General features: G+C 40.5%; 1 protein-coding gene across 8 annotated transcripts in view; it reads right to left on the minus strand.

Annotated features, from left to right (window-relative positions):
• Positions 1 to 13,133, minus strand: part of RBL1 (RB transcriptional corepressor like 1) — a 67,825-nt gene extending 54,692 nt beyond the window's left edge. For 3 of the 8 annotated variants that reach the window (XR_013761978.1, XR_013761980.1, XM_079128133.1), the window contains exons 1-2: positions 12,705 to 12,967; positions 8,591 to 8,724 (exon numbers count right to left, since the gene is read on the minus strand). Coding sequence is in view for 4 of the 8 variants with exons in the window: in XM_079128133.1 (XP_078984259.1) it covers positions 8,591 to 8,724; positions 12,705 to 12,860 (290 nt within the window). In the remaining 4 variants the exon portion in view is untranslated. Of the gene's footprint in view, positions 1 to 8,590; positions 8,725 to 12,704 lie in introns of all 8 variants that reach the window. The other 5 variants (XR_013761979.1, XM_079128136.1, XM_079128134.1 and 2 more) reach the window with 5 other exon arrangements.
• Between the last annotated feature and the right edge of the window lie 2,657 nt (positions 13,134 to 15,790).

Below are 15,790 nucleotides of genomic sequence, written 5' to 3' on the forward strand. Positions count from 1 at the left end.
CTGCCACTTCTGTAGCTACTGCTGCTGCTGGAACTGCCACATCCACCTTGGTTTCATGGTTTCAGTATTGGCCTCCACCACCGTAAGGTCCAGAGCTTCTGCCTCTAAAGTTTCTACCCTTCATGGGTCCAAAATTTGGTAATTGATTGTTGTAATTGCAAAAATCATTGTAGATTTCACCACCTCCAAAATCGCTTCTGTCATTACCAAATCCACTGGAGCCATCCCTGATGCCACCATATCCACCACCACCATGCTGACACCAAAGCCACCATGACTACTGAAGTTTCCTCCATGACCAAAATTGTCATTTCCACCAAAACCACCTCCACGACCACCACCAAAGTTTCCAAAACCACTTCAACCTCTTTAGCTAGATAAAGTACTAGCCATCTCCTGCTTTGACAGGGCTTTGCTCAATTCACGGTATGGTATTTCTGAATGACAATCTTACCCATAGTCATGGTTGTCAAAAGTTACAAAAGCAAAGCCCCTCTTCTTTCCACTGCCTCTGTCAGTTATTTCAGTAACTTAAATTTTCTTGTACTGTTCAAAATAATCTCATAAGTGATGTTCTTCAGTGTCTTCTTTAATGCCACCAAAAAAGATTTTTTCACAGTTAAGTGGGCCCCTGGTCTTTGAGAATCCTGAGTCAGCTCTCATTGGTTCTACAACTCTTCCATCCGCCTTGTGTGGTCTTGCATTCATGGCTGCATCCACTTCCTCCACAGTGAAAAACCCAAAGCCCCTGGAGCACTTGGTGCTTGAGTCTCTCGTTATTGCAGTTCATGAGTGTTCCCCATTGTTCAAAATGGCTTCTCAGACTCTCATCAGTTGTTTCAAACCTCAGCCCTCTGACGAATAGCTTCTGTAGCTGTTTGGGCTCTTTAGGTGATTCTGATTTAGACATGATGGCAGTAGAGAGAGAGACTTTAACGATGTCTTCTTGGTGGTGTTCAAGGGCAGAAAGCAAAATTTTTAAAAATATATATATTTTAGTTGCCAATGGATTTTTATTTATTTATATGTGGTGCTGAGAATTGAACCCAGTGCCTCACACATGCTAGGCAAGTGCTCTGCCACTGAGCTACAGACCTAGCTCTAGAAAGCAAATTATTGATATTTGTTAATCTTATATCCTACTTCTTTATCAAATGGACTTAATAGACATTTACAGAATAGTTTATCACAACCCAACTCACTTTCTTCTCAGCTAGACATGGAACCTTTTCTAAAATAGACCATATTTTAGGACACAAAGCAAGTTTTATCAAAAATGCAAAAAAACAGAGATAATTCCCTGCATCCTATCAGGTCATAATAGAAAAAAATTAGGAATCAATAACAAGATAAAAAACAAACCCTTTAAAGATGTGAGACTTGAATAACATGCTTTTGTTTATTTGTTTGTTTTGCGGTACTGGGGATCGAACTCAGGGCCTTGTGCTTGTGAGGCAAGCACTCTACCAGCTGAGCTATCTCCCCAGCCCGAATAACATGCTTTTGAACAAAGAATGGGTCATAGAAGAAATGAGGGGAGAAATTTTAAAAGTTCTTATAAACAAACAAGAACAGAGATACAACATATGAAAATCTCTAGCATATGTGAGGCAGTGGGTTTGATCCTCAGTACCACATAAAAATAAATAGGGCCCAGGGCCTTGAGCATGCAATATAAACACTGCACTATTGAGCTTCATCCCTAGCCCCTGAAACTTCTTTTTAAGATGGAAGTTGCTTTGGTGTTAAGGTTTCTTTTTTCTTTTTCCAAAATGAACATAGTTTAAGACAGGGACATACTAAAAAGGATTCATGTATAGACATGTGTAATACAGAACAGACCTGGAGTTAGCAGATATTTTCTTCCTTCCTTCCTTCCTTTCTTTCTTTCTCTTTTTCTTTTTTTAACCCTGAGTCCTTTCTATTTTCTGAGACAGTTCACACCAAGTTGCTTAGGGCCTCCCTACCTTGCTGAGGCTAGCCCCAAACTTGTGATCCTTTTGCCTAAACCTCCAGAGTCCCTAGAATTACAGACATGTACCACCTTGCCGGGCTAGTAGGCTTATTATTTCTGGAAAGCAATTTAACTTCTTGGTGACTCAGTTTCCTCATCTGTAAAATGTGATTTATTTTATGACATTACTAAGAAGATTAAATGAATAAAAACATGCAAAACATTAGCACATAATAAATGCCTGGAACACTGATAAGTACTCAGTAAAAATTTGCTGTTTGTGCATATATGTATCTATAATGTATATGCATCTATTATTTTTCAGTATGATTTGATAATATTTGGTGAGCATTTTCTTATGGCTATAAAAATGTACGTAAGTATGTAATATTACATGTATTGTTGAAATTTTGTCAGTAGAAAGTGGCATGTGCATGTGGTCCCAGCTATACAGGAGGCTGACTGTAGGAGATGACTTGAGGAAGGAGTCAAGACCAGCCTGTGCAATATAGTAAGTCCCTGTCTTCAAGGGAAAAAGCCCAAATTGTTAATGCATAAAAACAATGTCACTTTCAATTACTTTTTGTCTGAATGAACATGTTGCTGCTCATCAACTGTACTACAGTATTAAGAATGTGACATTTCTTTGGCTGGGCATGGTGGCGCATGACAGTAATTCCTGCTAGTTGGGAAGATAAGGTAGGAAGATAGCAAATTTGAGGCCAGTCTGGACAACTTAGTGAGATCCTGTCTCAAAATTCAAAATAAAAAAGTGGGTGGATAGAGTGTTTGCCTCGTAAGCACAAGGCCCTGGGTTCAATCCTCAGCACCAAAAAAAAAAAAAAAAAAAAGGTTGGGGGGAATATAGCTCAGGATTCCCAGATACTAAGAGCAACAATGGGTTTAATCTCCAATTCTGAAAAAAAAATTTTTTTAAATTTATTTTTATTGTAAACAAATGGGATACATGTTGTTTCAGTTTGTACATGGAGTAACAGCATACCATTTGCATATTCATATATTTACATAGAGTAATGATGTTTGATTCATTGTTATTTTTTTCCTTCCCCCCCACCCCTCCCACCTCTCTTTTCCCTCTATACAGTCCCTCCTTCCTCCATTCTTGTCCCCCTCCCACCCCCCATTAAGTGTCATCATCCGCTTAGCAGTGAGATCATTCATCTTTTGGATTTTTGAGATTGGCTTATCTCACTTAACATGATATTCTCCAATTTCATCCATTTGCCTGCAAATGCCATAATTTTATTATTCTTTATAGTTGAGTAATATTCCATTGTATATATATACCACAGTTTCTTTATCCATTCATCAATTGAAGGGCATCTAGGTTGGTTCCATAGTCTGGCTATTGTGAATTGAGCCGCTATGAACATTGAGGTGGCTGTATCTCTGTAGTGTGCTGATTTTAAGTCCTTTGGGTATAGGCCAAGGAGTGGGATAGCTGGGTCAAATGGTAGGTCCGTTCCAAGTTTTCTAAGGAATCTCCACACTGCTTTCCAGAGTGGCTGCACTAATTTGCAGTCCCACCAGCAATGTATGAGTGTACCTTTTTCCCCACATCCTCTCCAACACCTATTGTTGCTTGTGTTCTTGATAATCACCATTCTAATTGGGGTGAGATGGAATCTTAGTGTAGTTTTGATTTGCATTTCTCTTATTACTAAAGATGGTGAACGTTTTTTCATATATCTGTTGATTGCTTGTACATCTTCTTCTGTAAAGTGTCTGTTCATTTCCTTAGCCCATTTGTTGATTGGGTTATTTGTATTCTTGGTGTAGAGTTTTTTGAGTTCTTTATATATTCTGGAAATTAGAGCTCTGTCTGAAGTATGAGTGGCAAAGATATTCTCCCACTCTGTAGGCTCTCTCTTTGCATTGCTGATAGTTTCCTTTGCTGAGAGAAAGCTATTTAGTTTGAATCTATCACAGTGGTTGATTCTAGCTTTTATTTCTTGTGCTATGGGAGTCCTGTTAAGGAAGTCTGATCCTAAGCCAACAAGGTGAAGATTTGGACCTACTTTTTCTTCTGTAAGATGCAGGGTCTCTGGTCTGATTTCAAGGTCCTTGATCCATTGTGAGTTGAGTTTTGTGCAGGGTGAGAGATAGGGGTTTAGTTTCATTTTGTTGCATATGGATTTCCAGTTTTCCCAGCACCATTTGTTTGAAGAGGCTATCTTTTCTCCATTGCATATTTTTGGCACCTTTGTCTAGTATGAGAAAATTGTATTTATTTGGGTTTGTGTCCGTGTCCTCTATTCTGTACCATTGATCTACCTGTCTATTTTGGTGCCAATACCATGCTGTTTTTGTTACTATTGCTTTGTAGTATAGTTGAAGTTCTGGTATTGCGATACCCCCTGTTTCATTCTTCCTGCTAAGGATTGCTTTAGTTATTCTGGGTTTCTTATTCTTCCAAATGAATTTCATGATTGCTTGCTCTATTTCTGTGAGGTACGTCATTGGGATTTTAATTGGAATTGCATTGAATCTGTATAGCACTTTTGGTAGTATGGCCATTTTGACAATATTAATTCTGCCTATCCAAGAATGTGAGAGATCTTTCCATCTTCTAAGGTCTTCCTTAATTTCTTTCTTCAGTGTTTTGTAGTTTTCATCATAGAGATCTTTTACCTCTTTGGTTAGATTGATACCCAAGTATTTTATTTTTTTTGAGGCTATTGCAAATGGAGTTGTTTTCCTCATTTCCCTTTCAGCTGTTTCATCGCTTGCGTATAAAAATGCTGTAGATTTATGCGTGTTGATTTTACAGCCTGCTATTTTGCTGAATTCAGTGATGAGGTCTAGAAATTTTCTGGAGGAGGTTTTTGGATCCTCTAAATATAGAATCATGTCATCTGCAAATAGTGACAGCTTAAGTTCCTCTTTTCCTATTCATATCCCTTTAATTTCTATAGTCTGTCTAATTGCTCTGGCTAGAGTTTCGAGGACAATGTTGAATAGAAGTGGTGAAAGAGGACATCCCTGTCTTGTTCCCGTTTTTAAAGGGAATGGTTTCAGTTTTTCTCCATTAAGAATGATGTTGGCCATGGGCTTAGCATAAATAGCCTTTACAATGTTCAGGTATGTTCCTACTATCCTTATTTTTTCTAGTGTTTTCAGCATGAAGGGGTGTTGTATATTGTCAAATGCTTTTTCTGCGTCAATTGAAATAACCATATGATTCTTATCCTTAAGTCTATTGATATGATGGATTACGTTTATTGATTTACGAATGTTGAACCATCCTTGCATTCCAGGAATGAACCTCACTTGAACTTTTTTTGAAATGAAATTTGAAAATATCACTCTACATCTAAAAAAGTTATCTTCAGAAAGATTTCCAAAATATAAAGTGAGAACTTCAGAACCATACATGTAGTATGAATCATTTATGTCTAAAAAAACCAAAACAATACCCACTAAAAACTTCTGGTTTTTGTACATAAAAGAAAAGTGGTCTTGGTGGTTTAATTCTGGAGCGTGAAAAAAAGGAAGAAAGTGCTTTTTACTTTAAGCTCTTCTGTATTATTCTTTCTTTCTTTTTTTCTTCCGTAGTGTTCAGGATTAAACTTAGGTCCTTGTAGCACAGGCTTAGCACTACACAGAATTACACCACCAGGCTTTTTTTTTTTTCCCCGGTATGGGGGATTGAACTCAGAGGTGCTTGACCACTGGGCTACATTCCCAGCCCTTTTTGGTATTTTATTTAGAGACAGGGCCTCATTGAGTTGCATAGTGCCTCACTTTTGCTGAGGCTGGTTTTCAACTCATGATCCTCCCGTCTCAGCCTCTGGAGCTGCTGGGATTACAGGCATGTGCACCAATGCGCCTGTCTACCCCAGACTATTGGAAACTTGAAAAATTCGAAACACAAAAATTTCTGTGTTTATGGTAAAATACTAAAATGTATAGTACAGTTTAGTAGCATTAAGTACAGTCAACCCTCACCACCATCAAACTCCTGAACTCATTTCAGTATGGAATTTTTCTTAAGAGCATTTGCTGTTGTAAATTTTTTAAAGTTATAATTCTTTTTTGCTCAGTTTCCCCAATAATCTATTATTACAAATATTTTAAAAATTATATGGTCAGTGATGAAAAGCACTGACAGAAAACTATCAGATTGTTTTCTATTATAATGGACAGGTTTTGTTCAATTTAAAAAATTACCTTGACCCTACTGTATTAGCCTTAGAAACAGTAAAACACTGTGTTCCTAAATGTCCCCCTTTTGTTCCCCGAAACCTAGCCAAGTTAAGAGAACAATGAGGGCAAGCCTGGGATGGAATGTCCAAATCCATATTATCTTGAAAGAGACTGGCTTTCTCTCGTACACACTGGAGATATGGGGCAAGCTAATGTTATCTATAGAAAGTTTCTTTTTATACATACTCCAGGACAGTTGTACCTTGGAATGCTGATCACACAAGCAAGCTAATACAGATGATATCACTACTTCTGTAGCCTAATAATATAAAATCCCTCTCTCAATGACAACTGGGGAAGAACTGAGGGCACTGTGGAAAGGACACGTCACTCATCCACCAGGCCGCCTCTGGAAAAAATGCTGCAAGGGATGGAGGTTCTATCAGTTCAGTCTACGCCTCTGGACCGTCCCTGTATATATTTCTCCATAAAGTTTTATATCTCATATGCTATCTCTGGGAACTTTCTCTGATCTCTCAACAACTTATCCCAGTACCCTGGTACAAATGGGCTGTGGATGTTGTACTTAACAATCTTCATTTTATTTTATTTTATTTTTTGGGTGCTGGGGATTGAACGCAGGGCCTTGTGCTTGCAAGGCAAGCACTCTACCGACTGAGCTATCTCCCAAGCCCCCTTCATTTTATTTTTATCATCAGTGACAAAAATTGGTATCTATTAAAGTTTTAAAAATCATCTTGACTTTTAAAATTTTCCATTGCTAGAACCAAAATTTTTCTGAGATTTTTGTTTGTTTGTTTTAATTTAGCATGAACTAAAATTAATTTGCCATCCCCTGGACAGGGGTTTAAAGTTTGCCTCTTGGGCTGGGGAGATAGCTCAGTTGGTAGAGTGCTTACCTTGCAAGCACAAGGCCCTGGGTTCGGTCCCTAGCACTGCAAAAAAAAAAAAAAAAAAAAAAAAAAAAAAAGTTTGCCTCTCTGCTACCCTGGATGACTAGAAAATAGGGAAAGAGCAAACAATGACCTCAAATAGTTTTGTACCAGACAAAAAAAAAAAGAAAAAAGAAACAAAAATAAACCAGAAATAGACATTAGCATGTAAATCTGAATCACTCCGTTTCTTTCTGAATGAACCCAGTGCCTTGTGCATGCAAGGCAAGCATTCTACCAACTGAGCTATATCCCCAGCCCAAACTTTTTTTTTTTTTTTTTTTTTTTTTGTGGTGCTGGGGTTTGAACCCAAGGCCTTGCGCATGTGAGGAAAGCACCCTACCAACTGAGATATATCCCCAGCCCTGAATCACTCCAATTCTTTGTTTCTTAAACAGGCAAATAATTCTATGTGGTTGGCACAAGATTAAATAAAATGTAGCTAAGACCCACAGAGCAATTACTAGTTGCAAGTGAAAAAAAAATATTAACTATACAGTAGAGAAATAGGATAACACATTGGCCAGATGACCAAAATTAACAACACTAATGAAAGGCAAATGGACATGTCCCATCAGGTGTGATATCCTGACGACTCAAAATCGCTTGTGTAGTTTTCTATCTGGGAATGTACAATTTGCATTTAATCATAAAAAAGTCAGATAAATCCAAAATGAGGGGGTGGGTAGAGATCAGGGGATGTGGCTCAGTGGTAGAATGTTTACCAAACATGTGCAAAGTCCAAGGTTTGATCGTCAGCACTACAGAAGAAAATAAAACAATAAAAAAAAAGGTTTGTAAATTTTATTTCTCAAGATGTTAATACCATAAAAGACAAAAGGGTATGGAACTGTTCCTGTTTAAAAGGGAATAAATAGACATGACGAGCAAATGTAATATTGGATTGTAGGTTGAAAATTATGTCAAAGAAAAATTCTATAAAGAATATTATCAATAAAAAAAAACAAGAATAGAGATGGCATATTGGATAAAATTAATCTGTTAGTATTGTTCCCTTTCTTTTTTAAGTGTTAACATTCTTGAAGTTGATAACTGTACCATAGTTTACTAAGAAATACCACTAAAGTACTTGGAAGTAAAGGGATGTAGAATGTATGTTACTCACTGTGAAATGGTTGAGGAAAAAATATTATTTAAAAGAGAAAGAACTACATATTTAAGAGAGGAAAATCAAATGACAAAGCAAATAAAGTAAAATGTCCACAGGAAAAACTGGGTCAAGGGTGTATGTGTATTCCTTGTATTTTTATTTTTGCAACTTTTCTATAAGCTTAAAATTATTTACAAATGAAAACATTAAGGAAAAACTTACAGCTAAAAATTTAGCACAGAGGTCCTTGGTTGAATTTACAGAAGAAATGAAGAATCTGAGACTTGGGAAAGGATATCTATGCAATAACAAAGTTGGAACTGATTAAATCAAATGATTTAAAATAAATTCTAAAGTTAAATTTAGGACTTCTAAAACAACACTTAAAAAATCGAAATGCTTTACCTTAATTTAGCTGAACGTAGTATTCTGGTAAGTGAAACACAGTTTCCTTCCATGATACCCTTCCCAACTGTGGGAATAATGCTTTTGCGACATGCAACATATAATGAACATGCCAACCAATGCATAACTTCTCCCTGGCAGGTAAGAGACAAACAGCAAAATGGATATGTTAAAATACTTGAGTTCAAGAACCAGAAGCGATCTTAAATTATCTGGTCTAAATCCCCTCCTATAGATAAAAGGCCAAAGAAATGAAGGTATTTCCCATCAAAGTAAGTCACACTAATGGATATAAAACTCTTTACTTAGTCCTGTGTTCTAACAACTATAACACACCAAATCAGTACTAATTTCAAAATAGATCTCTATATTCCAATCTAGTATTACTGAGAGTCCTTTAAAAATTTTTCAGAATTAGCTTTCTCTATTTTAAAATACCAGTCATGGCTTTGATGATGGTGGAGTTCCTTTCTATCATTTTAGCTTTATATTTCTTTTAAACAGATTGACAGAGAAAATAAAGAACAGAGTAGGATGTTGGTGAGTCACAGATAAAAAATTAGCACCCATCTTGTACAATATAAAGGAGACTATGATTTCTGTAAGGGAAAAGTTAGGGGCATTAATGACCCCGAAACATATTATCTTTAAAACAGTATATCTTTCATCTTAATAGATGACTCAATTTACAAAGCTACAAAAAAGGTGAAACCTGGAAATTCGACATAATTTTATGTTTTTTAGACTTGAAGTATCTCCAAGTTCAACTCATTTTATGACTTTATTGCTAAGAACATAAGTGACATTTAAGGATTAAAAATTACAAGCCAGGGCTGGGGAGATAGCTCAGCTGGTAGAGTGCTTGCCTTGCAAGCACAAGGCCCTGAGTTCAATCCCCAGTACCACAAAACAAACAAACAAACAATTACAAGCCAGTGCAGTGGCACATGCCTATAATCCCAACTGGTCACAAGTCTGAGGCAGGAGAATCACAAATTTGAGATCCCCAGCAACTTAGCAAGATGCTGTCTCAAAATAAAAAAAATTTTTTAAAGAGATGGGGATGTAGCTCAGTGCTTGCACATCATGAAAAAAAGGCCCTGGGGAGGGCTGGGGTTTTCGCTCAGTGATAGAGTGCTTGCCTAGCATGTGTGGGACACTGAGTTCCACCCTCAGCACCACATAAAAATAAAGAAAATAAAGGTATTGTATCCATCTACAACTAAAAAGAAATTTTAAAAAGGCCCTGAGTTTAATCCCCAGTGCCAAACACATACATACACACACATAAATACACAGATAAAAATCTCTTAGCACATAATATTGCTCTTATTCACTATTCTGTAGATCCTATTTAAGACACTCTATAAGGATGAAGATTGATAAAAACATTTATCACAAGATCTGAAAGGGGCAGAGAGAAATGGGTAGTCATCAATAAAGCTAAAACTCAGTATTTCTATCTTGTAGTGGGAAATGGGGGTCAAGACACCAAGATCTGGAAGTAACACTTTATTAGTGACACCACAGTCCAGTGGGATAATTCCCACAGTCTAAGTCCCTCACACAGCAGGGCTTTTAATTTTATATATAAGCAAGTTTTGAATGCATCAAGGCAAGAGAGTTGGTTCAATTCTATTGGAGGGTGAATCCTACATTCCCTATAATACGAATAAGTTTGTCAATGACCTAGGGACTTTTATTACACTAAGGCTACAGCAGGAGTGTTCTGTCCCAGCTACATTGTTTCCTGCTTCTGCTACTGTGGTTGTGGTTATCTGCCCCAGGTACTGTTAGCCTCTGCTGGCCTCCATGGATAAATGTCAGTAAGCAGAGCTGCTGTGTCAGCAGTGCAAAGCGCAGCCTGTCAGCTGTTAAACTGCTAAAGTTCCCATTTTGTTCTACCACAATCCTCACAGGGGTTTTATTTACTCAAAGCACTAAATGAGGCAGGTAAGTTTATTGTTGAATTAATGAATTGTTTGGGAATAATATCCAAGTACCATAGAGTCTTTGGATACAGGATACTATATGAAATTACTAGTAAGGTAGAGAAAATAAAGTATAGGAATTATTTTGATTTTTCCTTAAAAAAAGAAAAAGAGTTAACTGTATTGTTTATTCCAGTTTCTAGGCCTTGACACTAGACCTTAGAAATACAAAGATGGTTTTTGAACTCACAGAATTTCAAGTCTAGAGCTAAGAAAAGCAACAGAAACTATTATCTTCAATTGGTGAGACACAGGATGTAAGAAGCATGAAAGATAAAGTGGGAGAAAATATAGTGTAGTAACTGACTGACTGGAGATCAGAGAAAGTTTCATAGAAGATTTTAAATTGCTAACTGTAAATCACCAAAGATGGGGAGTGAGGTTGAAATTGGAAGGAAATTGTTAGATAGAGTAAAAAGGGGTAAGAACTGGGGAGAGGGTTCTCGGGAAGCAGTAAAGAGATAGGAAAATATCTAAGTGTCTTTCACCAAAAACTGAAGGAGAAAGAAGGAAAAATTAAATACTGGGAAGAATAAACACTTGCAAACTCTCAATTCACACATTGTGCTTTCCAAAGAAAACGTTTAGAGTTGATCAACTCTACCTAACCAGAAATTGAGATCTTCAGCCTCCCCTGGGTTCATGCATAAGGGGAAAGGCTCCAGGTAAAGTCAATGGCATGCAGAAAGTACACAAATGAGTTTGTCACATTAGGAATCTGAAGCAGGTGTGTAGTTGAGTTCCTTTAGCCATAGTGTGCACTCAATAAATGCTTATTCAGTGAGAGACAAATAAAGTCCTGGGATATGACAAATGCTTTCTCGGGCTTTCAAAAATCAGTATTTTCAACTGACAGACCATTAATTCATAACCACCTTTACTTATCCTTCCCTCAGTTTTGCAATCATGCCACTCAGATGCAGATCACTGCTTTTTTCAGTCTAATGAGTAATATCTGGAGATATATGAGTCTCTCTCAGGTAGTTTCCCCCTCATACACAGACACACAGTCAACTCTACATTTCCAACTCTATGCCTTTGAACCCAGTTATTATTTCATTGGGTGTTGAGTCAGAGGAACATCCTGTGTATGAGCCCAGCCCTCTTGCCTCATGAAAGCCTTTGAGGCCCTTGGAGCAATACGCTGAAACAATCTTGCCTCAGTATTCCTTTGGAGGAACTGGTTCCAGATCCCAGAGAACGCCAAAATTTGCAGATGTTCAAGTCCCCGATAGAAAACGGCATAGTATTTGTATATAATCTATGATCATCCTGTAGACTTTAAATCATCTGTAGGTCATTTACAATATGTAATATAACATAAATAGTATATAAATACTCATAATGTATTGTTTATGGAATGACAAGGAAGGTCTGTACATGCTTAGGATAGAGGCGAATTTTTCCCAAAATATTTTTATCTGCTGAACCCACAGCTATGGAGGCCCACTGTACATTCCATCACAATTCTCTGTGCACTAAGCATTTATGCTTCTCTGGATTTCTGTATTAGAACGACCCTGGGTAATATAATCCCTTGAGTCTTGCTATTACCAACTGGAAGTAGGTGCAGTACTCCCCGCCCTGCCACGTTCACAAGGCTCGCATACTGGCTTTGAGCAAACTCCCGGGACAGCGCTGGGCTACGAAGAGGGCAGCTCAAGGCTGCACCCTGTGAGGCAGGAGGGTGGGAGGCTAAGTGGCCCAGGCTCCCGAGTCCGGCTCCAGCGCTAACCTCTTCCTCCGAACCGGAGTCACTGAGCGTGTTCGAGGAGAACGGAGGTGACAAGTGGGAAGCGGTGTCTTGGCCCGCATCATTCTAGTTTTTGCATCACGTTCGCTGCGTCCACTTAACGGCAGTGCCATGACCCTGTGGCCCCTGGCAGGGAAGCCTGGTCTGCAGCCTGGGGTCCGCTGACGAGCCGCTCCTTCGCTGGGCTTCAGTTTCCCGCCTCGGCACAAAATGGGAGGGCTGGCCGAGCGGCACCACCCTCCCGCCCGCTCCCGGGCGCCGGGCTGGGCTGCGACCCTCCGGGAGGGGAGCTCCCACCACCCCTCGGGGGGCCGGGCGGGGGCGGGGCCTGGCGAGGGTCTGGGCCGGCAGCCCACCTGCCGCCGCTCACCTCTAGGCTGTAGTTGCCTCGGATGGTGGTGAAGTCGTCCAGGGCTTCGGCCGCGCTCCCCTCGTCCAGGTTCAGCTCCTGGCATAGGGCCTGCAGCGCCTCCCCGGCCGCGGCGACCACCGCCGCCCCGTCGGCGTGGGGCTCGTCCTCGAACATCCCCGCGGGCCCTGCGGGCGGCGAGCCTCGACCCCCGGCTCCTTTCTCCCTCCCGGGCGCGCTACCCACAACCCCCCGCGGCAAAGCGCGCGAAAATCGTCCATTCAGAGCAGCGCCCCTTAGCAGTCTGCCTCCGCTTATCGCCTCGAAAAAAGTCCGTTGCTCCTCCGGAGCTCCCAGGCGCCCCTCTCCGGAAACGTGAAAATTAGACCGAGCTCGAACCCTGCGAAGACCTGGCTTTGGCCCTTGGCGGGCGCGGGCGTCCAGCGGTGGGGCGAGGGCGCGGGAGCGGAGGGATCCGCGCCTCGCGCGGGGCCGGCTGGGAGTTGTAGTCCGTCCCACCCCTTAAGTTAGGATGGGCCCAAGCAGCGAAAAGGGCCCCTTGCCTGGCGCAGTGGCCTTCGCCAGTAGTCCCACCGAGCGGCCCAGGAGGCTGAGAAAGGAGGATCGCATGTTTGAGGCCAGCTTCAGCAATTTAGCGAGAACCTGCCTCAAAAAACAAACAGGGCTGGGGAGTAGCTCAGTGCCTGTGTTTAATCCTTACAAAAGAAAAATAAAAGTAACCTCTTGACGGGAGTTCCTTGTCAGATGCTCCCAAGGTCCCCAGTCCCCAGAGTGATCTGCTGAATGAACGGAAGGACTGGTGAGGCAAGGATATTGGGGGCCACCTTGCCATCCTAACCCATTAAATGCCAAGTTTTGAGTTCTGCAAATATTTCAACGACATAGGTGCATTAATATAAATTGGGAATCACAATCATAATCTGTGTTCTATATATTATATAAGAACAAAAATACAGATGGTCCTATGAAAAGGACACTGGGACAACATAGTATCTTTTACATGTATATGCCTGCCCTATAGATAGGACATTGGGCACATCTTACATAATATACAAAGAAGGGATTATCATGACCTGCTCAACAGTTCCTTCTGGTGGCAAGGATCAAAACACTTCAAAGGCTTGCATTACACTTTTGACACCATGTTGTCCGTTTCCCACATGCTGGCTCATTCTGACTTCGTGGTCCAGGCAATGCACTACACATTACTATGCAGTTATACATTGTCCCAGTGTTCTACTTAGAGGACAGCTATTTTCCACCACTGGTAATTGGAAATGCAGTGCATTCCTTGAAATAAAATGACAACCTAGTTCTGGGAAAGATTTTCACGAATGCATTTCTTATATTACACATTTCTCATAATACTTTGTTCTGTTGAATATTTAGTAGAAGTAACTTCCTCAGCGAAGTTTATTCATTATTCACAATTGATTAGGAAATATTTTTCAAACCCATCAAGCATTCACCCATCACTTGTCTCAAAAGAGTAGACCTTTAAAAATGCAATTTGAAGTTAGCATAAGTGGCATATTTGTTGCTCAATTTAAGTTTTTACAGGTGTTCCACATCTGGGGCTATGGGACAAAAGGGGTTAATCACCAAACAGAAATGGACTGAAAGGGCCAGAGGAAGGGGGCTCTTTCTCCCCTGCCTAGATCTGGGAACTGACACAGTAAGTAAGTTTCAGGTGTAGGAATGACCTGAGCATTAGCCTGAAGCCAGAAATGTGTTTTTAAATGTTAATCAGACTCAATCACTCCTTCACTCAGAATCCTTTAATCCCTCCTTATTAATATTTAAACTCCTTGCCCAGGCCTAAAAGACTGCAGGTGATCTGGCCCCACCTCACCCCCACCCTCGCCCTAGGTAGATATAAGATTCACACAATTTTGTTTTTAACCCCAAAAAAGGCCAACCTGCCAAGCTAGTTCCTAATTTAAGGCCTTTCTCATATACTGATCACACTGCCTGTGAATGCTCTTCGCCAGATCTTGGAGAGTGTGGCTCTCCCTCATCATTCAAATCTAACTGTCACCTCCTCAGGCCATCCCCAAGCACTGTAACCAAAGTAGCTGGCCCTTCCCTCCCAGCGCCCATTTCATTGTCTCCATGGCACCTTATCCCTATCTGGAATTATCTCTTCCTAATAAAATGAGTTAAGTGAGCGAAGGACCTTCCCTTTGCCTTGACTGTACTCTGGAGTTTAGATTAGGACCTGGCACATGGTTGGCACTGGGTACTCATCATGGTGTGTTTGAAAAATTACAAAGTGCCCCTTGATGCTTGGATAAGGGAAGGAGTCGCAGGTTGTGAAGGACTTCAGATGCCCCACTAAAAGCCTGGCCATTGTCCTCAGGACAGTAGGTTTTAACACAATTGGTGTGAATGATCCTCACTCTGTTTGGGGCAGTTTCCTCTGGCTGCAGTCCTGGCTGCATGGATTGCATGGGATAGAGACAAGAGGCTTGGTGGTGGTAGGGGGACTTCCAACACAGGAAGGAGCTGACCTAAAGAGGAGGGTCTCCCCAATAATAGGTTTCTATCTGCATCAAGTGGATAAAAGATGATCCTGTTAACTAAGATGTGAGAACAAGCAGAGGAACGGGGGCAGTTACGGAGCTGTTGAGTTTGGGATGCTTGCAAGAAGATCAATCACAGGCTGTCGGATCCCAAAAGGTAGCCCCTTCCCTCCTGGAAGTGTTCCAATTTTACATTCTCTACACACACAGAGGGTGGGGCTAGGGGACCAAATGAGCAAAAACTCCATCTCCCTAAAAAACTCAAACTCAAACTGGAACATCCATGTGGTACTTCCAACTCTGCTTCCTTCTAGAAGGTACTGCTGCACCTGACTTTGTTTTTCTCTAGAGGGGATGTTGACACAAGGATTTGAACCGAGACTGTCCCATAAATTTTTACTTAAGAGGATTGGTTATAGACAGTGAGGGAGGTTTATCTTCAGTGCCAAGGGGTCCGTAACAGAGATTATTGTCCCTCCTTCTAACTTTATTGCCAACGAAGAAATGTCAGAATTAGTGGAGGTGAGATGGATGAAGGTCCTCCTGTGGTGGGTTCATCTGTTT

Source organism: Sciurus vulgaris (genome assembly GCF_902686455.1).
Source record: "Sciurus vulgaris genome assembly, chromosome: 2".
NCBI lineage: Eukaryota > Metazoa > Chordata > Mammalia > Rodentia > Sciuridae > Sciurus > Sciurus vulgaris.